The 26,500-nt window shown below is 42.5% G+C and overlaps 1 protein-coding gene across 2 annotated transcripts; it reads left to right on the forward strand.

Annotated features, from left to right (window-relative positions):
• The first annotated feature begins 8,237 nt into the window (after positions 1–8,237).
• BZW1 (basic leucine zipper and W2 domains 1) lies at positions 8,238–26,498 on the forward strand. Of its 2 annotated transcripts, XM_065413313.1 has the most exons (12): positions 8,238–8,355; positions 9,477–9,550; positions 13,472–13,648; positions 18,584–18,678; positions 19,021–19,086; positions 19,456–19,591; positions 19,977–20,086; positions 20,510–20,680; positions 21,381–21,527; positions 22,695–22,833; positions 24,005–24,127; positions 25,000–26,498. In XM_065413313.1, the coding sequence occupies exons 2-12, from the start codon at positions 9,487–9,489 to the stop codon at positions 25,029–25,031; spliced, it is 1,260 nt and encodes a 419-aa protein (XP_065269385.1). In that variant the 5' UTR covers positions 8,238–8,355; positions 9,477–9,486; the 3' UTR covers positions 25,032–26,498. The 2 variants fall into 2 exon arrangements, with proteins under 2 accessions (XP_065269385.1, XP_065269386.1); XM_065413314.1 differs by lacking the exons at positions 8,238–8,355; positions 9,477–9,550; positions 18,584–18,678 and having other exon boundaries at positions 13,480–13,654.
• The last annotated feature ends 2 nt before the right edge of the window (positions 26,499–26,500 follow it).

Below are 26,500 nucleotides of genomic sequence, written 5' to 3' on the forward strand. Positions count from 1 at the left end.
TACTGTGTTTTCCAAAGTATGAAATAATGATGTGATTGTTGCCATCGCTGTTGGTTTAAAGCATTCCAAATGTAGTAATAAAATATTTGATTTAAAACCCACTCTCACGCACGTTTGTGGACCAAGATATTATTAACTGCGTCTGCAGCTCCACTGTACTGACAGAAAGCAGATCTTTAATTTTGGAGAAACTGTGGACCAAATTCTGCTCTCTGTTACATCATTGTAAATCGGAGTAACCCCATGGCCTTCAAGGTAATTACACACTGGAGTAGGAGAAAGCAGAATTTACCCCCAAATTGCAAGCTATGCTTCTTTGTCATTTGCTGCATCCACTTTATGACCCACTTACACCCATTGTCGTCATTATTATTAACTGAGTCTATTGCTGTAGCACCTAGGAATCCCAATTCCATTACGCGCATGTACCAAAAAAATAAAGATATTCCTTTCCCCAGAGAGCTTCAGAGTCTAGGTCTCAGACATGATTCAATAGGTGAATGATACAGACACACGGATGGGGAGAAGTGGAGTTGAGAGGGAAAAATCACAACAAAATGAACTGAGTTTATCATAAAAGAAAAGGTGTCAGCTCACCACTTGCCCAACCAGTGCCAGATAGTAGTGATTTGTATGTAGGCATCATGATAGAGGTAGGTTTAAGGATGGGTTTTAAAGAAGATGAGGTGGCAGCCTGATGAATTTTGAGGGGGAATTTTTGTCAGAGAGGTGGGTTAAGGGGGCTCCCATTCAGTTTCGTTGTTTCTCATCCTCCACAATGCCTTCCAGAGGAGAGGAAGGAAGCCCTCTGTAATATTACTAGGAAGTCATCAGATGATGCAATTACAGATAGTTTTACAAATTCTGTATAATTGAATGTGTAAGTAGTTAGATCTTGGAGAAATGTTATATGTTTGTTTGGTTCATATTTAACACCCTTCACACTTCACCTGTAGACTGAGTGCAAATGATTTTGTCACTGTGTCATTTCAGCCTGAGATGCTGTCATCTGTAAGCAAAACTCCATCGTATATGGGTTTAGAACAGGGGAGGGCAAACTACAGCCCGCGGGCCGGATCCGGCCCATTAGGGCTTTCAATCCGGCCTGTGGGATTGCCAGCTCCATGGCACAGCGGGGCTAAGGCAGGCTCCCTGCCTGCCCTGGTCCCACGCTGCTCCCAGAAGCAGCTGGCACCACGTCCCTGCGGCCCCTGGGGAGGTGGGGGCAGAGGGCTCCACGCACTGCCCTCGCCTGCAGGCACCACCCCCCGCAGCTCCCATTGGCTGGGAATGGGGAACCACGGCCAATGGGAGCTTTGGGAGTGAAACCCTCAGGTGATGGCAGTGCGCGGCCGAGCCGCCTGCCCCACCCCACCCCTAAGAGCCACTGCTAGACATGCTGGCCACTTCCAGGAGCGGCGTGGGGCCAGGGCAGGCAGAGAGCCTGCTTTAGCCCCGCTGTGTGCCACTGCCACCCCGGAGCCACATAGTCAATGATCGTAGGGGTTAGAAAAATGTGATGATACCTGCAAACAAATTAATTCCCTTGGTATCTTTCATTTGTTAGGTAGTGTGACGCTGTACCCCATAATGCTTAATATGGAACATAACTGGAATATGATCTACTGAATCTATCTATGCTACATATGTTATGTAACATATCTATATAAAGGTTATGATCTACCTAATCCTATCTGTATGCATGTATCATTTTTGTATTCGAAGTTATAAATATTGGCTGTGTACTGGCTTGATTTCTAAATAACCTTAGTAGCGCATTTGGTCAGTTCCTGGAGAAAGGAATGTTGAAGTTAAGTACCTAATCAAGAGACATTTAAAGGACAATGAATCTTGGAATGCTCCAATCCACATAAAAAGTCTACTTGAGGACGTTCAAGGTAGCATGTAAACAATGGATGCTACGTGTAAAAACTGTGAGTCATGCATGGACATGTGACTTGCCCAGGTAACTCCTAAACTCCATCTTGGACTGGACTGTGCATAGGAGTGAGGAGGGGGTCTCCACCCACAAGAAAAAGTCTATTTAAACTCCTGAGAGACCCCTCCATGGTGGTCTTCAGCTGGCTAAAGAGAGAGCCTCCCTACCCCTCAGGATACTTGAAAGAAACTGGAACAAAGGACAGTGTGCCAGGGGTGTGAGTGATTACTGGACCCAGGCTAAAAGGAGATTAGTCTGTAAAAGGGAGCATTCTGGAACTGGTGAGGATCTTATTTGTATTCAGTTTGATTAGACATAGATTTGCGCATTTTTTTTATTTGGCTTGGTGACTTACTTTGTTCTGTCTGTTACTACTTGGAACCACTTAAATCCTACTTTCTGTATTTAATAAAATCACTTTTTACTTATTGATTAACTGAGAGTAAGTGAGTAATACCTGGGGGAGCAAACAGCTGTGCATATCTCTCTATCATTGTTATAGAGGGCGAACAATTTATGAGTTTACCCTGTATAAGCTTTATACAGAGTAAAAGAAGCCAAACAAGTCGCTTCAAGCCTCGGCATTGACCCAAAAAATGAAAAGTGACTCAAGGATCCGGAAGAACAAGCAATTCTTTGACGACACAGGGGATGCAGACTATACGTTTGACTCTCCCGCTATTCAGTTCAAAGTACAGGTGTTCTTTCCAACAGTGGATTTGCTTCTATCAGAGCTAGGAGGTCTTGGCAAAAGAATGGCTGAAGTCTCAAATTTATTTTCACCCATTTTGTGTCCACCAGATAAAGTGGATGAATCTTCTACAGAAAATTTTGTTGACACTTTGGCCATAACATATCCAAAAGACCTCCAGAGAGAAGATCTTAAAGAGGAACTTAGAATCTTTTACAAAATAAAAGAAGATTCCAACTTAAGAGCTGATGGACATATAACCTCTGCACTTACACTTCTTAATGCTCTCTTCAAAAAAGGGTTGGAAAATGTGTTTCCAATTATTTGTATTTGTTTACGCCTACTAACAGTGTTGCCAGTGTCGGTAGCATCGGGAGAGCGTGCATTTAGTAAGCTAACATTGATTAAAAATCGTTTGCGTTCAGCCACCAGGGAAGAAAGACTGAACCAGTTGCTCACTTTGAGCATAGAATATGAAATGGCCAAAGACATAAGTTTTGATGACATTATTAATGAGCTCACCAAAATGAAAGTGAGGAAAAAATTTGCAGCTGTATAATTAATGTTCAGAACAATTTGTAAAAAAAGATTTCATAAGAAGCATTATGTTATTGCAAATGTATACATACCATTAAAGCATTTAATGTTTTTAAATAATGCATTTTGTGTATTTTCAAATTATTAAAAATTAATTTTTGAATGTATTTCACTGGTTATTTTTTACATTTCCAAATACGTTACTATAGTATTGCAACTTTTTTTTATGGAAGGGGACCCTAAAATTGCTTTGCCCCAGGCCCCCTGAATCCTCTGGGCGGCCCTGGACCAGACAGCAAGTGCGAAAAATTGGGACAGGGGGTGGGAGGTGTGTGTAATAGGAGCCCATTTAAGAAAAAGACCCAAAAATCGGGACTGTCCCTATAAAATCGGGACATCTGGTCACTCTAGATATTACACACACACACACATCCACCTAACATGAAGGCTGAACCAGTTTGGCAGGAGTATGAGAACACACTTAAGGTGCTTTGAGGTATGTCAATTCTGTATTTTAGTACTTGCTTTGTCTTTTAAATGTACCATTACTTTAAATTTTCTATTTGCCGTGTGGTTGTAGCCATGTTGGTCCCAGGATATTAGAGAGACAAGGTGGAAGAGGTAATATATTTTATTGGACCAGCTTCCTGTTGGTGAAAGAGACAAGTTTTTGAGCTACACACAAAGCTCTTCTTCAGGTCTGGGAAAGATGCTCAAAGTGTCACAGCTAAATATAATGTGGAACAGATTGTTAACATAAGTAGTTACACATTATAAGAGACTATTCAAGGTGAAGTGGCTTATTAACATATCTGCAGTCGTAGGACAAAAAATGGGTGTTAGTGGGTTACATATTATTGTAATAAGCCATAAATCCAGTGTCTTTATTAAGTTCATGATTTTTAGTATCGAGTACAGTTATGAATTTAAGCTCCCAGGCTCATCTTTTGAAACTGTTGTGCAGGTTTCCTTTGAGGATGAAGACTGAGAGGTCAGATAGGGACTGAGTGCTTTGTGAAAAATGTTCACCCATGAGTGATAGGGAGTTTTTATCTTTTATCATTTTTTTGTGTGATTCATAGATTCATAGATTCTAGGACTGGAAGGGACCTCGAGAGGTCATCGAGTCCAGTCCCCTGCCCTCATGGCAGGACCAAATACTGCCTAGACCATCCCTGATAGACATTTATCTAACCTACTCTTAAATATCTCCAGAGATGGAGATTCCACAACCTCCCTAGGCAGTGCATTCATTTGAGAGTGTAGTTATTGTCTGGTTTCACATACACAGTTGATACTGGGGCATTTAGTGCACTGGATGATGTATTCCACATGTTGTGATAGGCACCTGTATGATCCATGGATCTTGAAAGGTTAGAGGGTTGTTTGAAGGCCAGAAGAGAAGTTTAGGAAAGATTTCTTTCAGGATGGGGTCCCCATCAAGTATGGGTTGTAATTGTTTAATAATATCCCATATGGGTTCCAGTGTGGGATTGTAGGTAACAACTACGGATATACGGTCAGAGGCTCTCCTCCTCCCCATATTGAAACACGTTCTCTTGGGGTATTCCATGATGTGATCTACTTCTCTGGTGGAATGTCCTTGTTTGGTGAAGGCAGTTTAAAGTGTGTCAAGATGTGTACCCTGGACTTTTTCCTTGGAGCATATTCTGTGGTAACTGAGTGCCTGGCTTAGATAACAGATTTCTTGGTGTGTTTGGGGTGGTTACTATGAAGTTAACTGTAGTGATCTGCGAGTTTCTTGTATATTGTTGTGTGTAGGGTTCCATTGTCGAAGCTGATTGTGATGTCCAGGAAGCAATGCTGGTGCAGGAGTGTTCTAGAGAGTTTAATGGATGGGTTGTGTTTGTTGAAGTTGTGGTGAAAATCTATGAGGTAGTTTAGGTCATTTGCCTAGAAGATGAAAACATCATTGATGTATCTCAGGTATATCATTGGTTTTGTGGAGTATTTGTCCAAAAATTCTTCCTCAAGGTGGCCCATGAAGAAGTTGGCATACTAGGGAGCCATCCTACTACCTCTGTCTATTCCTGTCATAGGGCCAATAAAAGATATTACCTCCCCCTCCTTGTCTCTCTAATATCCTGGGACCAACATGGCTGCAACACTGCTAACTCAGATAGCACATTTATATGGGATGCAAACAAATCTGGGTCTAAAAATCAGTCTGCTCTAATAAGTCCCAGTACAGGAAAGCATCCAATCCTTGAGGGGGCCACTTAGGGATCTGGGGCAAAAATCAGTACTTGGTCCTGCTAGTGAAGGCAGGGGGCTGGACTCAATGACCTTTCAGGGTCCCTTCCAGTTCTAGGAGATAGGATATCTCCATTAATTTATTTATTTAAATTTAATTTATTTATTTGGAAAGCACATAAGCCCCATTTAAGTCAATGGTACTTACTTAAGCACTTAAAGTTAATCATGTGCTGAAATGTTTTCCTGAATTGGGACTGTGACAGATATGCCTATTTCCTGCATATAGTTGGGAGACCTTATTGAATTAAGTTTAAGTATCTTTGCAATCCATTGTACTAAACACAAAGTTTAGGTATTACTGTGGAGTGAGATTGCATGTAACCTCTCTAGGGGGAGACATGATGTGAGGCCTGGGAGTTCATAGGACTATACTGAAAATGTGTCCGAGAAGAATGGACTTTTGGGACAAGTGTAAAGTGGATTTTCTGGGGAAATACCTACAGCGAGGTTAATGCAAATTCCCTGGTTATACAAAAACTCAGCCTCTTGGAGCTTCGTCCTGAGGAATGGATCACTGTGTACTGATCATCTGTTTCCAGAGGCTGGAGGTCAAAGGCCTTAGCTGTATAAATAAACAGCTGAACTACCTAGCTTGTGTTCTGGTTCTGAATTATGTTATGAACTTGTAATAGGGTGACCAGATGAGAGACGTGAAATATCGGGACGCCGGGGGGGGGGGGGGGGGGTGCCAGCAGAGGAAGAAAAAAGAAACAAACCAAGAGCCAGCAGAGGAAAGAACAAAAACGAAAGCAAAAAAAAAAAGAGCCACCGGAGCATAGGAAAAATTGGTGGGGGTTGAGCTCCCACCGGCAGCTCCATGCCCCGCCCCCCCGCACCAGCTCGCCTCCGCCTCATCCTGCTTCTCCCCCCTCCCTCCAGCACTTGCGCCGCCATACAGCTGATTAGCGCAAGCCTGGGAGGGAGGGGGGAGGAGGAGGAATGCGGCGTGCTTGGGGAAGAGGCGGGGCCAGGGCGGGGATTTGGGGAGGGATCCAATAGGGGAGGGAGGGGGCGGAGCCGCGGCGGAGTTGGGGCAGGGGGGCGCAAGCTCCCTCCACCTGTGCGCTGGTGGGCAAAATATTGGGACAATTCGCATCCCGACTGAACATCGGTCGGGACGCGGGACAAACAAGTAAATATCGGGACAGTCCCGATAAAATTGGGACGTCTGGTCACCCTAACTTGTAACCACAAGGAAAATCTAGTTGTGGGTTTTGAAGGACTGACACCTACTGGAGCCTGAGCTTGGAGTTGGGGGGTTACCTGTAGTAAGCTTTCTAGCTATGTGGGTAGGTTCTTTTGATTGTTTTTAAAATGTTTTCTCTGTAATGCTTTCACGTTAGGAATAAATGTGCTTGCTTAGAAAGGACTGTGTGGTACCTTGAAACTACAGGCAACACACTGGAGAGAAAAAGTGCAGACACTAGCCTTTTCAATAGTCTGGTTTGCTGGGAATACCAAACTGCAGGCAGGGACCTGTGCAGCCTTAATAATCCCTGGTCAGGAGGGAGTGAGATGTCGTCCTTCACCAAAGAGAGATGATAGTTGGGATCTCAGAATGTGAATACAGGTGCAGTTACTCTACAACTGTGACAGGAACCATAAGGAGGAACAGCAGAAGGCAAATGTGTTACTGAGACCTTATCTGCAACCAAACAAATGCTATTATTTATTATGAATACTGTAACCATGATAAAATAACAAATACACCCTCGTTATTCACCCCTCTGGGCTTCATAGGGCAGTCTATCTATGCCATGCCTACCCTGTTTAGATTGTAAATCCTTTTTGTATTTTGTACAACGCTAAGCACATTGTTGGTACCTTAAAAATACATAATGCCATCATATGTAAATATGTATTACATTTTTTAGGGGGGGAAAATGCCTTCTCCCTCTGTAATTTTTTTAAACCTGGCGAAAATTGAGAGCGTCCACAAACTGAATAGTTTATATTGCAACAAAAGAAAAAAAAGGCTCATTTTGCCATCTTTATCTGGAGGCAGAATACGCATTAGCTCTCATGTGTCTATTGCCCACTGCGATCAGAGCGGGAACGAACTTGCTCTTTATCAGCCTAACGAAGCAGGACGGATCAGGACAGCCACGTTCGCTCTCGAACAGCGATTCACAATTCCAGGAGGAGAATTCAGATTTTTGTCACTGGTATTATCCGCCTCCACCAGGCCGTCGCTCGCAGGGTCCATCCCGGGGCTGGAGCCGGGCCGGCGGCCGCGCTCTGTAGGCGGGTTTGCGGGGGAACGGGGAGGGCTCAGCCCAGCTAAAATGGCAGCGCTTCCAGCGCACGCGGCTCACGGCCCTGAGCGGCTGCGCGCCGCGTGCCCAGCAGGGGGCGCTACCTCGCCCTCCCCCGCCACTCAGAGTATGAGTGACGTCCCGGGAAAGCAAACCGTCAACGGCCCCTTCCCGGGTAGCTGCGATTCCCCCCGCCCCTCCCAATGGACTGATCCACTTGCCTAGAGAGGGGCGGTGAGACGGTCGCCGGCCATTGACGGTAAAGCAGGAGGAAGGGGATCTGGACGCGCTCACTGACGGGGTAGGGGAGCTAAATCCGCCCGTTCGCTGCGACGGAAGGGAAAGTGCCTGTCACCTCGGGGCTGTGTGTGGCTGGGACTCCGCGGCGCCCCTTACTGTAAGTGTAGATGGGGAGGGGCTGTGTGCTGTTGGGGGTGTGTGTCAGGAAATGAATTAGGTAGGTTCGTTCCCCCCTCCGGGGTGGGATGGTCTCTCCCAGCGAGTCTTTCAAGGCGAGGCGGGGCTCGCCCTTTCCTCCCTCCCCTTCTCCGCGTTGGTTCCGCTCACAGCAGGATTTAGCCGCCGCCTGCCGTCGTCTCCGCTTGTGCCGCTTGCAGTGAGGGGCTCCTGGACGTTTTCTCTTTGCCTTAAAGTCGGTGAGGAGCGAGCGGGGCCGGGCCTCCCCCGGGCACTGGGCTGGGAGGAGCTCCCCGGGCCCTAGGACAGGCCGGGCCGTGGCGGGGCTAGGCCGGGGCCTGCAGGGCTCTTCCCCCCTCCCGCGGCGGCCTGGCCCTGGCGGGTAACAAAGCCCCGGCCTGTGACGGGGAGGCCGCGGCGGTGAGCGCGGCCCGGCTGGAGGCGACCCCCCCCCCTCCCCAGTTCTACCGGCTCCAGAGCGCCTGCTGCGGCCGCCTCCGCCCAGGGAGGCCCGGTGGGTGCCGAGCAGCCCGGCGAGAGGGAGGCGCGCGGGGGCTGGGAGCTCCCCAGTCCCGCTCGGGCGGTGCGGCGTGGAGGCCAGTTCCTCCCCCGGGAGCGGCCACGGGATGCTGGGCCGCCGACTCCGCGGGGGCGGGGAGCGAGGTCGGGCCTCGGGAGTTTACTCACGCCCTGATGCGTGTTGTCCCGCCCGGATCCGGGCCTGCGACCCTGCTGTGCGGGATCGTCTCGTGTGGGCCCGGCCTGCGCGGCGCTGAGCGCGGCTCTGCCCGATCTGAGATCTAGGTCTAATTAAACGCGCCTCACCTCTGTACAGCGCTTTTCCTTGCCTGTCACTGTGCTTTACAACGGAGATCAAATTATCCTTACCTTACAAATAGGGAAACTGAGGTACAGAGAGAGCGTGATTTGCCCAAGGTCACCTCAGATGCTAAGAAAGTTCACATTCACCCTGAGGTTATCCTTTTATGTCTTAATTAGACTAACCTGCCTTTGCCATAACAGCTAATAAATATTGCATGGCTTAAGTGAAAATGCACTATGATCTGTCTCAGAGTTACTTCAGCAGTGTAGATGTTCTTAGCCAACAGGCAGGCCCAGGAACTAGCAGTGCAGGGTTTGCATTTCATATCCCTGACAAGAGTGTGGTTGTAGTAGTAGAGTAGAGGAGGAATGCACTCTAAGGCTTCAGCCACTCTCAAATAATATTTTCTTTTTAAAGTGTGGACTCCTTCCACAAAGAGATGTGTACAGTAGCTGATACACATGCTTAGAATTAAAGCATGGTGTGGGAATCCTCTGCCTCTTAAGGATATCTTGAAGAACTTTTCTTTTTTCACAGGGTGTCTTTTATGAATAATCAAAAGCAGCAGAAGCCAACGCTATCAGGCCAGCGTTTTAAAACTAGAAAAAGAGGTAAATATTAATCACTTTTGTGTGTAGCTCATGGCCAACTCTGTACAGAAGACCTATCAGCATGTGCTGGGCAAGAGAATGAATACACACAAGCTTATTAGTATGTGCCTAGCCCAGAGGTCCCTGAACTGTGGGGTGTGCCCCCTAAGGGGTGTGGAGGAACATCTGGGGCCAGACCCCTCGGGTGGCAGGGAGGGAGCCCCTCCTCACGTCCAGTTCTGCTCTGGTCCCACATCCTCATCTCCCATACCTAGCCCCAGCCTCGGTGCAGCTCCGCTCCTGGCCCCACGCCAACCCCCAGCCTCGGAGACTGGCTGCAGTTCCATTCGCAGCCCTGGGGGAGGCTGGGAGTGGAGCCGCACCTGGCCATGGGCCTGGCTGCTGGCCTCCACCGCAGCCTGTCTGCGGCTCCGCTCTCTCCTCACCCACTGGCCGTGGCCCCAGACCCGCCCCCTGTCCACTTCCCATCTCTTCTTCCCCCCTCCCCCCAGCAGTGGCCCAGCTCCCAGCCCAGGGGGGGAGTGCATAGGGTGCAACCCTCAAAAGTGTGGGGACCACTGGTCTAGTCTTTTACCAACTTGTTTAGGTAGGTATCTGTAAATAAAGACCTATAAAGTTAAATATGAAGTACATTTTTTTACCGTAAAAATTAGCCTTTCAGTGTAGGCTAATTCATTTTAAATGTGCCTTGCACCATAAAAAACAGCTTAAATTTTGGTTATGCTCCTTTCCAAACAATGCCTAATCTAGAACACTTTCAACCAGTGTGAAAGTTTGTCAGTAATAAAGAGCCTAAATGAGGATGCCATTAGATTTATGGGAAAACTCAGGCTTCTTCAAGGGGTGGGAGGGAGCTGATGGGCTCTTCTAGGATCCAACTTCAGTCTGTGAAGGCAACTTTACTTCCTCTTTCTGTTCCTAGATTAGTTAATGGGAACAAATATTCTAACTGTTGAGGAAACCATGAAAGTGGAGATATAGGTAAAAGGCTAGAGTGGAATGGTGGAGTTATTGGTAATTGGAGAGTGGTGTGGCTAGTAAGTAGTTAGAAGAAAACTGCCATTCTCTTTTTAAGAAGGAAATGGATGCTGTTATAAATTGGGGGTCTTGGTTTGCTCTAATCTAGGAACTTCTTGAAGGTGGTGAGGGTTCTAACTTTCTCTAGAAGGCTAGCTAGCTCACATTTTTCAATTCTCTAATTTCTCATTCTAACAGTAGTGGCTATGAAAGCATCCGATTGGCTTTGATTGGTGTATGAATTTACCTGGTTTGTCTCAAGTAGAATGAAATAAGGAATTAAATAGTCTGCAACAATAATGAAGAGGTTCATCAAAGTAAAACACACTGAAGATAGGATTCATACTTATCTCAAAGTACAGTAAATCTGTTTCTCTGGTTCAAGATCAGATGTGCCATTGGATGAAACACTGAAGTGGAAGGAAGGGTAGGGTTTAGTTTGGTTTTGCATATGAAACATTTCTAACTTCATTGTCTTCAAAATACTGCTTCAGATTAAGTCCGTATTCCCACCTTCCAGTGACTTTGCTACCTCTGTGAGTCTTGTAGATGGCTGTTCAAAAAAGGATTGCCCCCATTTCTCAGGATATGTCTGTACTATGGAGACTATAATTCCATAGCTGTGCTGGCACAACCCCATTGCAGAGATGCAGGTTTTTCCATAGGTGTAGGGAACACCACCTCCCCAAAGTTAGCTACCTCGATGGAAGCATGCTTAAGTTGTCATAGTGTCATCTTCTACACACATACTTAGGTTGGCATAGCTATGTCAGTCGGGTGTGAAATGACTCAACAGCTGGCAAAACAATGGAAGGAAGCATTTGGGAGGACTTGATGGACTTAAGGTTTCCACCACTGTCTCAGTAGGAATCTCTTACCTAGTTGACAAATGATGACTCCTTCAAGGACAACCCTGAAAGAATGATTGAGAGAAGCTGTATAACCTTCCCTTTCCATTGCTTAGGCCTTTTCTTCACTGCCAAAAAAAGTGGGGTGTTGTGTTAAGAGCGATCTATTTTGGTAGTGAAGACAGGCCATAGCAAGCATGACTGATCCCAAATATAAAATGTACAGGTTCTGTCCAGAACAGAAAGAGGCTGAAACATGGCTAATGGAATGTGATTCAGAATCACATTCCTTCTAGCACTTCATAGTTAAGACAGGTTTTTATCCTAAATCTCTGCTCACAAAGTTCTGACAGTTTATTGTTTTCATGCTCTTCCAGCACTTTGAAGCAAACCTCAGAGCAGGACAGTTGCATTCAGAATCTCTTCTGGTTAAGAACTAGACTTCAGTCCTTTCATCTGAGCACCATGCAAATAGTTTTCAATACATGGTTTAGCTGAAACTTGATAACAGGCAAAATGCTGAAAAGCAAACACTTTTTGATGCTTCTGTTACAAAAGAGTGGTAGGCCTAACTAGTTAGAGTGAATAGTTCAGAAAGCATTAATGTAGATTTAACTAATTTAATGGTAAATATTGGTTAGCCTCATTAGTGACTTGGCACTTCAAATCCAGACATCAGCCAACATGAATCTGGGCATTTCTCATTTAAATTAGAAGTCCTAGCATCTAGGCTGCAGTCCTCCCTGCTGGTGCTTTGCCTAGGTCAGGTGGCTTGGAGAAGTGCTGGGACCTCCCCTCACAGCAGGAACTCAGGCAGGGGCTCCCCATTGGGTGGGGCTGCAAGCACCCTAGCCCATGACCTGCTGCCCATATTGGAGGTACCTGGCCACAGGGCTACCTACTCTGCTGTCTCAGGCATGGCCTGGGAGGTGGCGGCTGCTGGGTCTTAGCTCGAGCTAGCCAAGGAGGAGCCTGGGACCCGAATGCCTTGGGATGAGGAGATTGCAGTGGTGTTTTTATATTATTATAATAATAATTAATAGTAAAAATCTGAGCTGTCATGGTAAGGCCATGTCTACGCTACCACTTATGTCTGCAAAACTTGTCATTTGGAGGTGTGAAAACACCTAACCTCCTCTTTCCCCCCGCTCCTCCAACCCCCCCCATGAGCGATGTAAATTTTGCCAGCATAAGTGGTAGTGTGCACAGCGCTATGTCGGCAGGAGAGCTTTTCCTGCCAACATCGCTACTGCTGCTCATTGGGGATAGTTTAACTATGTCACTGGGAGAGCTCTCTCCAGTTGGCATAGAGCAACTACACGAGAAATCTTACAGCGGGACAGCTGCATCAGTACAGCTGTGCCACTGCAAGGTCTCTAGTGTAGACATGGCCTTAGTAATCTGAGACTCTTCTTACATTTAATGTGACTGCTCCATGACTCTTGGATTTTATTTATTTATTTATTTATTTTAAAGATAAATCTTTGGCCCTAGCATAATCTGGCTCTCACTATCTTGATGAAGAGACAGTAAAATGGGCAAAACTGGTATTGTTACAGAATTTAGCAGGAAGAAATTACTGTGGGGAAAACAGGCAGGGATTAGAATGCAATACGTGTAGCTTTAAGTATTGATGCTTCTTGGCTTAAGTGGAGAAAACATTAGGAGTCAAAATCTTGTAACTTCTAAATGAACAGCTAACTTGTTCAAGGCTAAACATAGTTGCATAGTCTCATTGAAGTGATCAAAAAGTCAGTGGTGGCTATTACTGCAGCTATTGCAGTTGATAGTTGACATGTTCGGGTCAAATGGCTAATGCTAAACTCGTATGTATTTATATGAAACTAATGGCAAATTCACTGTCTGCACTGGTTATTTCTGGCTTCCCTGGTAAACTCACACTTTTGAAACTGTTGCCGGTTTCCTTACCAAATGAATTCCTGAAGTTGGAAGATGCTGATACAGAAATTGACAGTATTATCTTTAAGTTAAAGTGAGACTAAGCTCCTACAACTAGTAGGCTTATCCAATACCAATGCTTTCTCTTTTATTGCAGATGAAAAAGAGAGGTTTGACCCTACTCAGTTTCAGGACTGTATTATTCAAGGTCTAACTGAAACTGGCAGTGACTTGGAAGCAGTAGCAAAGTTTCTTGATGCTTCTGGAGCAAAACTTGACTATCGCCGCTATGCAGAGACACTCTTTGACATTCTGGTGGCTGGTGGAATGCTGGGTAAGTGTCTAGCTAAACTTTTAAATATGGCTGCTTTGCTAGACCACATCATTCTCTCACTTGGACTCAAATGACACTTGCGCACATGTTTAAATGTAGGTTATTGATCTACTTTGTCACCCAAGTTTAAAAATGGATGCTATTTATTTGGATTGCCTCAAACCTTTGTGGTACATAAATTAATGCTCTGTCACAGCATAATCTCTGCTACATTGGATTGAGGGTGGCTGCTTGCACTGCAGCAGAAATGGCTCACTTTTTAAATCTTCTATCCTTGAACACAGTGAGAATCACTGCTCTTATAATGTCTTGTCTTACGGTGGTTACCTGCTCAGGGATGAAAGAGCTCGTGACCGGTTCGGTCACAGAGACCCCCTTGGGATTGTCACCTGATGTGCTGAAGTTACCTCTGAACCCGTTTTCTACTGCCAGCTTGGGACTCCAGAACCCTGCCTTGTTGAGCCAGACACGCTAGTCTGCTGCAACACAGACCCAGGTCTGGTCCATGCCCCCAAAGCTGCAGACTTTAACCAAAACCTGCTCAGCAAGTCACCTATCTCCAGCACCCATACACCCAGTTCCCAATGGGATCCAAACATCAAATACATCCATTTTACTCTGTATAAAGCTTATACAGGGTAAACTCATAAATTGTCCGCCCTCTATACACTGATAAAGAGATGCACAGCTGTTTGCTCCCCCAGGTATTAATCACTTACTCTGGGTTTACTAATAAGTGATTTTATTAAGTATAAAAAGTAGGATTTAAGTGGCTTCAAGTAATAACAGACAGAACAAAGTAAGTTACGAAGCAAAATAAAACAAAACATGCAAGTCTAAGCCCAATACATTTTAAGAAACTGAATACAAGTAAATCTCATCCTCAGATGTTCCAATAAGCTTCTTTCACAGATTAGACTCCTTCTGGGCCCAATCCTTTTCCTGGTACAGTTCTTGTTATTTCCAGCTCAGATGGTAACTAGGGGATTTCTCATGACTGCAGCCCCCTTTATTCTATTCCACCCCCTTTTTATGCCTTTGGCACAAGTCAGGAATCTTTTCTCTCTCTGGGTCCCCACCCCTCCTTCTAAATGGAAAAGCGCTGGGTTTAAGATGGATTCCAGTACCGGGTCACATGTGACCATGCGAGACCCCAAACCTCCATTCTTTCCAGTCTGACTCACATGCACACAGGAAGGCTTACAAGTAAATAGCCATTTACAACCAATTGCCCTGGTTAATGGGAGCCATCAAGATTCTAAACCACCATTAATGGTCCACAATTTGCATAGTTACAATAGGACTTCAGAGTAATACATCATATTTCTAGCTTCAGATACAAGAATGATACATTCATACAAATAAGATGAACACATTCAGTAGAACTATAAGCTTTGTAATGATTCCTTACAAGAGACCTTTTGCATAAAGCATATTCACACTTAAACATATTTCCATAAAACATATGGAGTGCGACGTCACAGCTCTCATAACTGATGGCTTTCTCTTTTCAATTATTTTTTTTTCTGTTGTTGCTTCCTCTTTTGGTCTTTATTGCTTACTACCTGCCACAGCACCAAAGCTTGGGGCTCATGCTTCAGCTTTAAGTTGTCTCTGTTCTGATAGGCTTCCAAACAGGACCTCAGTATCCAGTACTGGCAGACCAGCAGCAGCACTTCATAATGCAATGTCAAGTTTCATCTGCTAAATCCATCTCCATTTAATTATGGATGCTGCAGCAACTATTAGTCCCTCAACAGTAAACTGCACTTCTCACTTCAAGTGACTTAACAAGACTTCTGGTATGCTGCGTCCAGGTCCCCTGTTGTCGCTACTGTAGAAGCGACCTATGGCAGTGGGTTTGGGAAATATGTGCAGCAGGATTTGAGAAGAATGTACAAAACAGCAAATAGTTTGACAATCTTTAATTCCTTTGTGTTAGGGATGTTCTCCTCTGTGAGGGGACACTGCCTTAAGTGATTGACCTTGAACTCTTCAAAGCTTAAATGTTCCATTCTAAATTTTGTGCATAATTTGGCAAGCTTGTTTTCTATATTATAATTTTAAAAAAGGTGCATCTTCAACAGTGAGTATAACTTTCATAAGTAGAATTTGGATCATGCAGCATGTGCTTACTCACTATGATAAAGCTTTCAAAGGATTGGTTAACTTTAAATGGCCACTAACAGTGGTATTTAAAATAATTAACGTGCATTTCTTTAGAACACTTGTGAAGCACTATAATAATACTAAAACACAGAATACTAGTGAGAGGCTTGTAAAGTTGCATATCAGGGAATTAAAGCAAATAGGGTGAGTGACTTGCCTAATGTCCCATAGTATATTGGTGACTGAGTCAATAGAACCAAAGGGTCCTGACTATCCAACAGACTACTTCACTGTGGAAAGCACTGCTTATAGCAGTATCCACTATGTGCTAAGCACTCTACAGATAAGAATGAACTGTCCTTCCCTCAAGAAGCCCGTAACCTATGGATAGACACCTAAAGATGTTTACTACTTGTCAGGTGGATTTGATGTATGTGGAAGTGAATCTTCAAGAGACTTTAATATGAGAAGTAGGGGCTTTGTAAATTAGCTCAAAGGCCATACCATGTATAGGGGGCAATGTGGAAGAAAAAACTTGTCGTGTGATAAGCTGACAAATGGGCATTTGTCAAGGTTCCCACTCTTAAAACTGGGAAGAGGGCAGAAGGAGATATGAGTTTGGATAAATGAGGGGAAAAATTATATAGGACTTTAATTACAATGCATGATGCCTGAATTTGATGTGGTGATAGATGGGGAACCAAGTGGAGTAACATAATCAAAATGAAGGGCATGGAAGAGGACTCTTGCTCCTGTATTTTGTGTAGGTTGGAAGAGGTAGTGTATGCTCTATGGATTCCAGAGAGGGAGGATGGTGCAGTATTTGAGACCAGAGAAGGCCCTAAATGAGAAATTTAGTGATTTGGGTATGAAAAGATGTATGAGTCTTAAACTCTAAGCGGGAAGAAGTAGCAGGATTTGATTGTGCAGGGCAGGGAGATGTCAGAAATCACTTCCACTCAGGCCTACACTCTAGTAGGGAGGATGGCAGTTTTATCTTCCCTCCCAAAACCTCTACACTCACTGTTAAGAGTATCCTGTCCATTCAAATAGGATGTGTTTCTGAAGTCTTGCTCTTATCCGATTACCATCTTTCGGGAAACCTCAATCCATAAAGAGTCCTCAGATATGGATGATGAAACAGGTATTCTAAAGTGTCTTTGATTTTTTTAATAAATAATTACATTACTGTTTCCTTTGTAGTATCTGCAAACATTAGAAAAATGTTAACTTGTGCTCCCACTGCTGGTTCTGCCAAAGAATAAGAGCTCTCTACCCACATGGAGTGGTACTATTTTAAGTTCTTAGGTGTTGTAATACACACAACATCCGACTTAACTCTTGAATTCAATACCTGATTAGCACCTTCCATATCTGAACTCAAGTGATGGCTTTTCTTTGCTTTTTCATTCTAGAAATGTCACAAAAATCACATCCCTAACACACACGGGTGTGATGACCAAAGTTTCTACTGTAGATCAGGCCTCGGTCTCCTTTAAAGCAGTGGGTCTCAAACTTTTTTTACTGGTGACCCCTTGCACATCACAAGCCTCTGAGTGAGGACCCCCCTCAATAAATTAAACACACTTTTTAATATATTTAACACCATTATAAATGCTGGCGGCAAGCGGGGTTTGGGGTGGAGGTTGACAGCTCGTGACACCCCCCCATGTAATGATCTCCTGAGGGGTCCCAACCCCCAGTTTGAGAACCGCTGCCTTAAAGTAACAGGATTTTGTGTTGTCTTTAACCAGAAGTCCTGCTGTATAACACATGAATTAATAGACTAGTTTTGATGTTGCAGCTTACAAAGACTCAGTTCTAAATCAAAACTGACTTGAGCCCCACTTGATCTGTCCTTGAGTACTTTTGACTGGCCTCTAACAAATTTGGTGTGAAGATTTAGGGTGGGACTTCTCAAAATTGCTCACAGTTGGACTAACTTCCTGCTCTGGAATCAGTGGTGAGACTCCCATTGAGTTATCTAGAAGCAATTAAACCAATGCTTATGCTTTCGAAAATCCAATCTTAAATGTTACAAGTGACTTATGCATTGAAGTGGATATTTTTGGAGTCAAGGGTGAGCTATGGGATGGAGCCATGGTTGCTGTTTTGCTTAGCACACTCTTAGAAACTTTCTCCTTTGACTTTATTGAGGTTAGGCTTTAAAAGAACCTTCCAAAACTAAACTGTGATGCTTTAATTTTTGAGCCATTCAAAACTTAGTGTGTGTATATGCAACTCTACAACAGTTAGACTTTGCTTCCAGGGCTGGGTCACTCAATTTTAAAAAAAATAAAAATAACTGTTAATCGTGTGTGAAGTGACTTTAGTAGATGCAATATGTAGGATTAAACCAATTTAAGGTCTCTTGTAGCTGCAGTTGGAAGGAAAACTTTCATGATCTGTTGGTCATGGGTGGTGTGGTATGTGGTTTTTTTTTTTTTTTTTAGACAAAACTAATGTATTATGTCTCTCATAATACCAAGTGTGTAAAGCTCTTCTGTTGTACAGAATATCAAATCTGAGCGTTGTCAATCTGTTTGATGCATCCTGACTTAAGTTTCAATGCAGCAATAGTAGATGGCCAAGTAAAATTATCTGGAGGCCTATATTTAGTGGTATAGTCACCACTGATCTTCAGTAAAGGACAGCTATAAGATTTCGCATCATACAACACGAAACTTAAAGCAGTTCAAAAAGTCACATTTTACTGACTCTTTGCATACATAAGCAATAGTGTAATTCTTGCTGATCAAAAAAAAATTATTAGAAATTAAATATGAAATACCAGTTTTAAAGTGTTAACACTAAAACTTCTTCTAGCCCCAGGTGGTACTCTGGCAGATGACCTGATGCGTACAGATGTCTGTGTATTTGCAGCACAAGAAGATCTAGAAACCATGCAAGCATTTGCTCAGGTTAGTCCTGAGTATACAGTTGAACTTGACTGACTCTCACCTTGTGTGTACTAGTTGATAACTAGCTGTCATGTTTAGCATTGCTGTGGAATAACTGTCTACAAAAACTGGTCTTGGTGTTCAAATAAACTATAACTTTTATATAATTTTGGAATGGCCTTAGACATGCAGCATAAAAAAAAAAACTTATGTTAAACTCTGTAGGGTGGCAAACTATCATTGGTACAAAAATGCCAGACTTGTTAATAGTCTAACCAAATGTTCAACAAAGCTGGTTTGAAACTCATTACTTTTTGCCTTGATTAGAGTCCAAATGTAATGTACTAATTTTCTGTCTTCTAGGTTTTTAACAAGCTAATCAGGCGTTACAAATACCTGGAAAAAGGCTTTGAAGATGAAGTCAAAAAGGTATTTAACAGGCTTCAGATAACAGCAAAAAACTCTGTGGCTAAGCTTCAAGACAACTACACACTCTAAAAGGAAGAGTGCTGTGATTAAATCTTCACTTACTAGAATAAATGTCCTTGTATCTTAATGTGGCATTTGATTATATAAATGACAACTAATTTAGTGTGGGATTAAATTTCAGCCAGGGTAACATTCTACTCATTTACAAGTAATCTTGTATTTCTGCCCATCATAAGCTACTGTGATCGCCAGCAGCAAGTCTCTGTATCTTAACCTTTGGTTCAGGGAGGCACTGACTACAGCAGCTGATAATACTTAAAGCTTTGTGGCTTCATTTTGGAAGGATTACCATTCTTCTTTCTATTGCAGCTGCTGCTGTTCCTAAAAGGTTTTTCAGAGTCTGAGCGGAACAAACTGGCCATGTTGACAGGTATTCTTTTGGCCAATGGGAACCTTAATGCATCAATTCTCAACAGCCTCTATAATGAGAACTTGGTTAAAGAAGGTAACTACTAGTATTAAACAATTCCTTTGGATGGTATGGGGTGCTGGGAGCAGGGACCAAGAGGCGTTAGTGACAGATTTAACCAAAGCTAAAATTTAACATAGATGTCAACTGTGGCAGCCACATACTCTGCTGCATAACAGCGAGTCTTATCCAGTGACACAATCTGTTGGCCTAACTAGTTCTGAAGCAAAATTTAATTGCAGTCTTCTACCTCTCTTCCACCCCATGCGCACACCTGTGAGGGTTTGTCATAGTTCGGGTAGCTGATATATTATGGCATTGAAGACCCCACAGGATGGGAAGAACCATTAACATTGCAAGCAAGTTCCTCTTCCTTGCATATTGAACTATTAACAGTAACTTTCTAACTCCTGTTGTGCAGGTGTTTCTGCAGCTTTTGCAGTAAAGCTGTTCAAATCATGGATAAATGAGAAAGATATTAATGCAGTGGCTGCTAGCCTTCGTAAAGTCAACATGGACAACAGACTGATGGTGAGTAGTCAAATGGATGACCTGAACACTGTTCTTATCTGTCCTTACTCTTGCAGATACCTGTCCACTTGGCCTATCTGAATTACTAAAACTCGTATGCAGTGTTGTAGTTGTGTTGGTCCCAGGATATTAGAGACAAGGTGGCTGAGGTAATCTTTTATTGGACAGACTTCTGTAGGTGAGAGAGAGAAGCTTACACAGGTCACTTCAGGTGACCTGAAGCGCTCTGTCTAAGGTTGAAAACTTGTCTCCCCAGCAGAAGTTGGTCCAAGTAAAAAATATTACCTCATCCACTTTGTCTCTAAAGCAAACTTGGCAACCCTTGGACTTAAATGTGTCCCAATATAAAATGCAGGCACTAATAACTTCCTGTGCATAGGAGTCAATGTAAATATTGGTTTATTTTTTTTTATTTTTTTTTAGGAACTCTTTCCAGCCAACAAACAAAGCCTTGAACACTTCACAAAGTATTTCACTGATGCAGGACTAAAAGAACTTTCCGAATATGTTCGGAACCAACAAACCATTGGAGCTCGTAAAGAGCTGCAGAAAGAACTTCAAGAGCAGATGTCACGTGGAGATCCATTTAAGGATGTAAGTATACATATATTTAAACCAGATACAAAAAAGTGAACTTGTTGCAACGCTTCTTGACATTTTGTTTAGTTTGTTCCACATAGAATTAACCCACCATTACTTGGATCTTCACTTCCTGGAATCTTAGAACTGTGATTCTTATTAATAGAGAGAAGGGAAAGGAGTCAATTTACAGAACTGATTCCTGGACTGTATCTAGTACCTGAGTGAGAAACTTGGCGGCTGTTGGAGGACTAAACCTGTAATGCATCTGTATGTCTTACCCACCTATCCTCTTTAGAGGACAGAACTCCCGGGCAGTCTGAATTTGGAGTGGTGGTAGCAGTAGTATTCATTAGCTGAAGGTGACTCTTCAGGTGTCACTACTTAAATATTAAGCTGGTAAATTCAAATAGAAAGGCTTGGCCTGTGTTCTCACTCTTCCCACCAGCTCAAGAAACTGCTATTCTTGGTCTCCAACACTTACTGGCCACTTGCATTTAATCTTCTAAACTAATGGGTCAGTACCTGGCATTTGCGTTGTAAAATGTAAAACTCATCCCTGCTTCCTGACCTATGACTGAACTGCTGTTAACTAAGGCAATCAGAACTTTGAAAGGGTCTTTGGAAGTGAAATCTAAGTATTCTGATTATAAGCCACAAAGGAAGCTGTTTAATCAGTAGCTTTCATACTAACATTAACTCACTGACTTTGCAGATAATCTTGTATGTCAAGGAGGAGATGAAGAAAAATAACATCTCAGAACAGACTGTGATCGGCATAGTCTGGTCTAGTGTAATGAGCACTGTGGAATGGAACAAAAAAGAGGAGCTGGTAGCAGAACAAGCCATCAAGCACCTGAAGGTATTTGCTGTAGCTCTGATACAAGAACTGTGAATAACTAAACTTACTATAAAGACACTTATGGGCTTGGCCCAGTCCTTTTTCCTCTCCCCTGACCTAATTATACCATAAAACTCCTAGAGTTTGACACAAGTGTGAGTATACTGCACCCTTTTCCAAGTAGAACTGCATCCACACTAAGGAAGTGATTGTACTATTGGTGTAGTTAAAGTAGTTCAGCTTTCTAGAGTAGACAAGGTCTAACTTTGTATATCACCTAGCAAAATGGGGACTCAATCTTGCTTGAGGACTCCACATGCTCTAGAAATACAAATGAGATGCTACTCAATGATGGAGGAAAAGATGGTTCCTGCAGGTAACTAGTTTGTACTAAAACACTAGTTGGTTTTCAGCCACCATTCTTAAATATGCAGCACTTTATTATTGGTTTGGAAAGGATTAGACTATCATCCATCTTGATAAGTGTCCATTTCACCATTCATCTCAAACTGAAATGTTTCCATCAGTAGCAATCTACATTTACAGAGGCAAAGTAAGAAAAATTTGAGGTCTTAGTCTGGTTTAAGATTTACTTTGTATATTTTGATGTGATGTTGATAACTTGTGCCTTACTGGTTTAATTTTTTAATTTGTCATTAAGTAATTCTGACCCCCATACTTACCCACAACTGAATTTATATTGACAAAAACTGCTTAAAATCAGTATTACCTGTTGAAATTATATTTTAAAAAATTTAAATTCTGCCAAGCCAGTATCTGGATTGCACCTTAATCAGGTGATTAAACTTTTATGAAGTATAACTAACTAGTTTCTTGTGTAAATGGCAACTTCTTTTCAGAAAATTCAAAACTGTAAATGGCAAAAATATCAAATGTCAGTGTTTTGCAGGGAATTAATTTTACAGTTAAACCTAGACGATCTCAAGGATGGAATGAATCCTTGAAATTAAGTAATGTTACTTGTAAAATTCTTTAGTCCTTGAAATTGAGTAAGGTAACTGCCTTTTTTTTTTTTTTTTTTTTAAATATACCCCCAAAAAAGGACATTTTTCTCTAGGGGGGCTAGTTAAAATCCATTTGGAGGTATTTTCACAATTTCTATGCCCTCTGAAATAGTGACTTACACAGGGCTAGAAGTATATATCTAATCTCTTGTACTCTTTACAGCAATACAGCCCTCTGCTTGCTGCCTTTACTACCCAAGGTCAATCTGAGCTGACTCTGTTACTGAAGATTCAGGAGTACTGTTATGACAACATTCACTTCATGAAAGCCTTCCAGAAAATAGTGGTGCTCTTTTATAAAGGTAACTAAAGCTTTAAGGCTGCAGAATGTAACTGTTTGCAGTGACTTCCAATTCTTAACTCGGAGCTCTGAAAAGCTAATTTCTGACCTGTGGCAAATGAAATTGTCAAGATTCTCTGCAGTCAGTTAATTGGTAGCTGAAATTCTGGTGCTTGCATGCCCATCTGTACAAACCACCATATCTTTGTCAATTGAGGTAAATTGCTAAACCACAGTGATGAGCAAGGGCCTCTAAAACTCCCCTTGCTAACTACATCAGAGATAATGTCAACTACTAATCTTTGGCTGGAGTCTGGGCAAGAATGCACCATGGCTACTAATCAGATCAGTCTCGCTTCTATACAAAGATAACTTAAGGTTTTCCATCTATTAATAGCAAGAACGTATATTGGTGTATGGAGAAAAGAAACTTGAGCCAGTTTTCTGGCAAAAGCTGTACAGATTAGCCAGACAGAACCTCTTCTGGTTTCTGTACTACTTACAAGCTTCACCATCTGTCTCTTTCCATAAGTTTGCTCACTCTGCACTGAGACAAAATGGTTTTCTACTTCATCTTTGCCATATGGCTGCATGATGGCACTCCAGGGACAGGGCTGCTATAGATCTTTCTTACCCACTTCACAAACCAGTAACATATGGATGACAAACTGTCTACTTTCTGGGAGTAGATAAACAAACACAGGTAGGATATGGAGTCAGTTCCTTTTGTGGGAACGTAACTGTTTACTGACTAAGTTTTCGTCTCAGAGGAGACTGCTTTAAAGATGCAATTTTCCCTAAATATAAATCTTGAAACTTGGTCTCCAATATAGCTTCAAGTTGTTAGCATGACAAACAAGAGCAACTGACTAGTCACATGACTGTCAAATACAGACTTCACTCACCACCTACTGCATCTCTTTCAGAAAAAACTTTATTTCCTCTGTCACCTTTAATGTTAACAAATGGTGACTTTGGTGTATACCACAGACATGCCTGTCAAACTCCACAAATGGGTACTCAGTTTAAACAACCTTGTTCCTAGTAATGTGTAGAATGGGGAGCCTTAAGGGGAAGAGGAGTGAAGGGTGACCATGGGACGTGGCTGGGAGAACCTAATAAGCTAGCCCTCAAAGCAGTATGTTGGCACAGACTACTTCCACAATAACTCTGCCTTGGCATTTCTTAAACAGCTGAAGTTCTGAGTGAAGAACCCATCTTGAAATGGTATAAAGATGCACACCTTGCAAAAGGAAAGAGTGTTTTTCTGGAACAAATGAAAAAGTTTGTGGAATGGCTCAAGAATGCTGAAGAAGGTAACTAAACAATTACTGTGAAACTTTAGTTTGTAGTTGAACACTAAAATCCCTGGTATAGATAGTGCATCTGCACCACTGTGATGTCTCCCTGTGTAGCCTCTGTGCCTCCTGCCAGCTAATTAAACCATCCCCAATGAGTGGCAGTGGCTCTACTGTGGGGAGAGCATCTCGTGCTGTTCACACCAGTGCTTTTGTTGGTGAAACTTACGCTGGTTAGGGAGGGGTTCCCCCCCACTTCCCTGACAAGTGCTAGTGTAGACAGCCTGATACTTAATTTTGAAATTGTGGGGTAGAAGTTCCTTAATGATAGGCTTTTAACAAAGCGCAGGGTGGATGTAAGAGTCTCTCATTAAGCTTTGTTCTTCCTGATTGCTTTCCAACTTGCAAGATTGGATGTAGGCAACAGAATCTGACCCCAACCCTGTGTAAAACTTCCACAACATGGTGGCTGTTTTGAAACTCTACTAACTAGGCTGTTTAATTTATGGCAGCTAGCAAACAGTGGCTGCCTTGGTAAGTGTTGAGACTAGTCTCATTGGCCTATCTATTGTGGGCTCCTCTAGATGAAAGTCAAGTCGGTTTAATGCTAACGCCTTGTATGGCATTTAAATTCACCAGAATCTTGCTGATTTGTGTATAAACTTTACAGTCATTTATGTATGAGTTAGAGTAGTTGTCCCAAAAGTACTGTTGACATGCTAAAGTTTACTGTAGCTTTGAATCTATGGAGTTGAAGTGCAAAGTACAGGGGTTTTATGCTGAGCTGGCAGTGTCCAGCTGTGTTGTATTATAGGTTTGTTTTAGGAGTTATAAATGTGAACATTTGTTGCACAGTCCCATCTCCTAATGATTAAATTCTTTCTTTTCAGAGTCTGAGTCAGAAACTGAAGAAGGTGACTGACTTGTGAAACTGTCCTCAGTAAAGCAAACAGGAGCTGTAGATAAATGTCATGTCTTGTGTGTTCTTTTGGTTCTTACATCCTACCTCCCTGTATCAAGCATGATACAAGGGCTCTCATGGCAAATTTATTTTAACTGTTTTCTATAGTTATTGAAGATACTGGTTTTAGTTTTTAAAACCATGTTTTAAGTAGCTTACAGGAGCTATAGATTTGACTAACATTGCATTAGTCCTTTCAGTTATATTCTACCTCCTGTATTTTCTACTGTAATAATGTAACTTAAGGCCTTCCACAAAAATCATTTTATCTTGGGTTTTCTATATAAACATTTACAAGCAGTCATGATTTGGTAAATGAGATTTGTTATGGAAATTCTGTTTGCAGATAAACCATATAAGTATCAACTCAAAAGGCCATGGAGGGGGGAGGGTGTGATTTGGCATGAAACATGAGAAATTGTACTAACTGGTATGGAAAGTCCACATTAATGGAAATAGCTTCTCCATGCAAGTCTCTTGATTTCATAAGCACTGACTTATACAGGTATGTATTCTCAAAGTAATACTCTAAACAAAAGTCTAGTCAATACTTGAGCTGCCAAAAGAGCCTAAGAATTTAAATTTTTTGTTTCTGCACAATGTTTATCCCTGGTTTTGCCATTTGAGTGACCCTGGTGGGTGAAATTCTGTAGTCATTTTTTTTCCCCTCACCAAGCAAAGGAAGCAGGCATTCTGAGCCTACTGGCTGTCACATGTTTAAGACTATTAAACTTGCCCTTGAAAGTTTTAATGCCATGTATTTATTGGTTTTGGATCAATGGACTAGAACTTGCTATAAAATTGAATAATTAACATCTAAGAGTAAAGGGGTAGACCAAAAGGTCAAAGTGTGGCTGACAATTGTAATTTTCTACTAATGGTAAACTGCTAATTCAGTGGAGTGCAACAATGTAGTGGTACAGGGTTAGTTTTAACTGTCATTTAAGTTGCATACTGCTCAGGGTGTTCCACAGCTTATGATTTTTGCTTCACCTCAACCCAAACCCCTTTCCCTTGGCTCTTCTATAATGTTAAATGCATGGCCATTAGAAGGTAGGATTAAGAGATACTGTGTACAGGCATCTTGTGGCAATAGGCTTACTAATGCTAAATGCTGCCAGAGTTTTAAAAAAAAAACCCAACTATGCTAAACACTGAAATGTCATTACTTTCTAAGGACATCCTTGTTGAATCAAGAATAGGGAGAGACCTTTTGTTAATATTGAAAATCAAATTTGGAGTAATGTTGTCATAACCTAATGAAAAGAATACTAACTGATCCCCTTGTGAGTGAAGTATTTGTTAAATGAGTGATCTTGGTAGAACTTTGGTGCACAAAATGTATTCAATAGGTTTCTACTGTAGTGAGCTGCTTCCTTTGTAACTTGTCTTCTAAAGACATTTTTTAAATAAAGTCCATCCTTATACTA

This window comes from Emys orbicularis, chromosome 11, assembly GCF_028017835.1.
Source record: "Emys orbicularis isolate rEmyOrb1 chromosome 11, rEmyOrb1.hap1, whole genome shotgun sequence".
In the NCBI taxonomy this organism is placed as follows: domain Eukaryota; kingdom Metazoa; phylum Chordata; order Testudines; family Emydidae; genus Emys; species Emys orbicularis.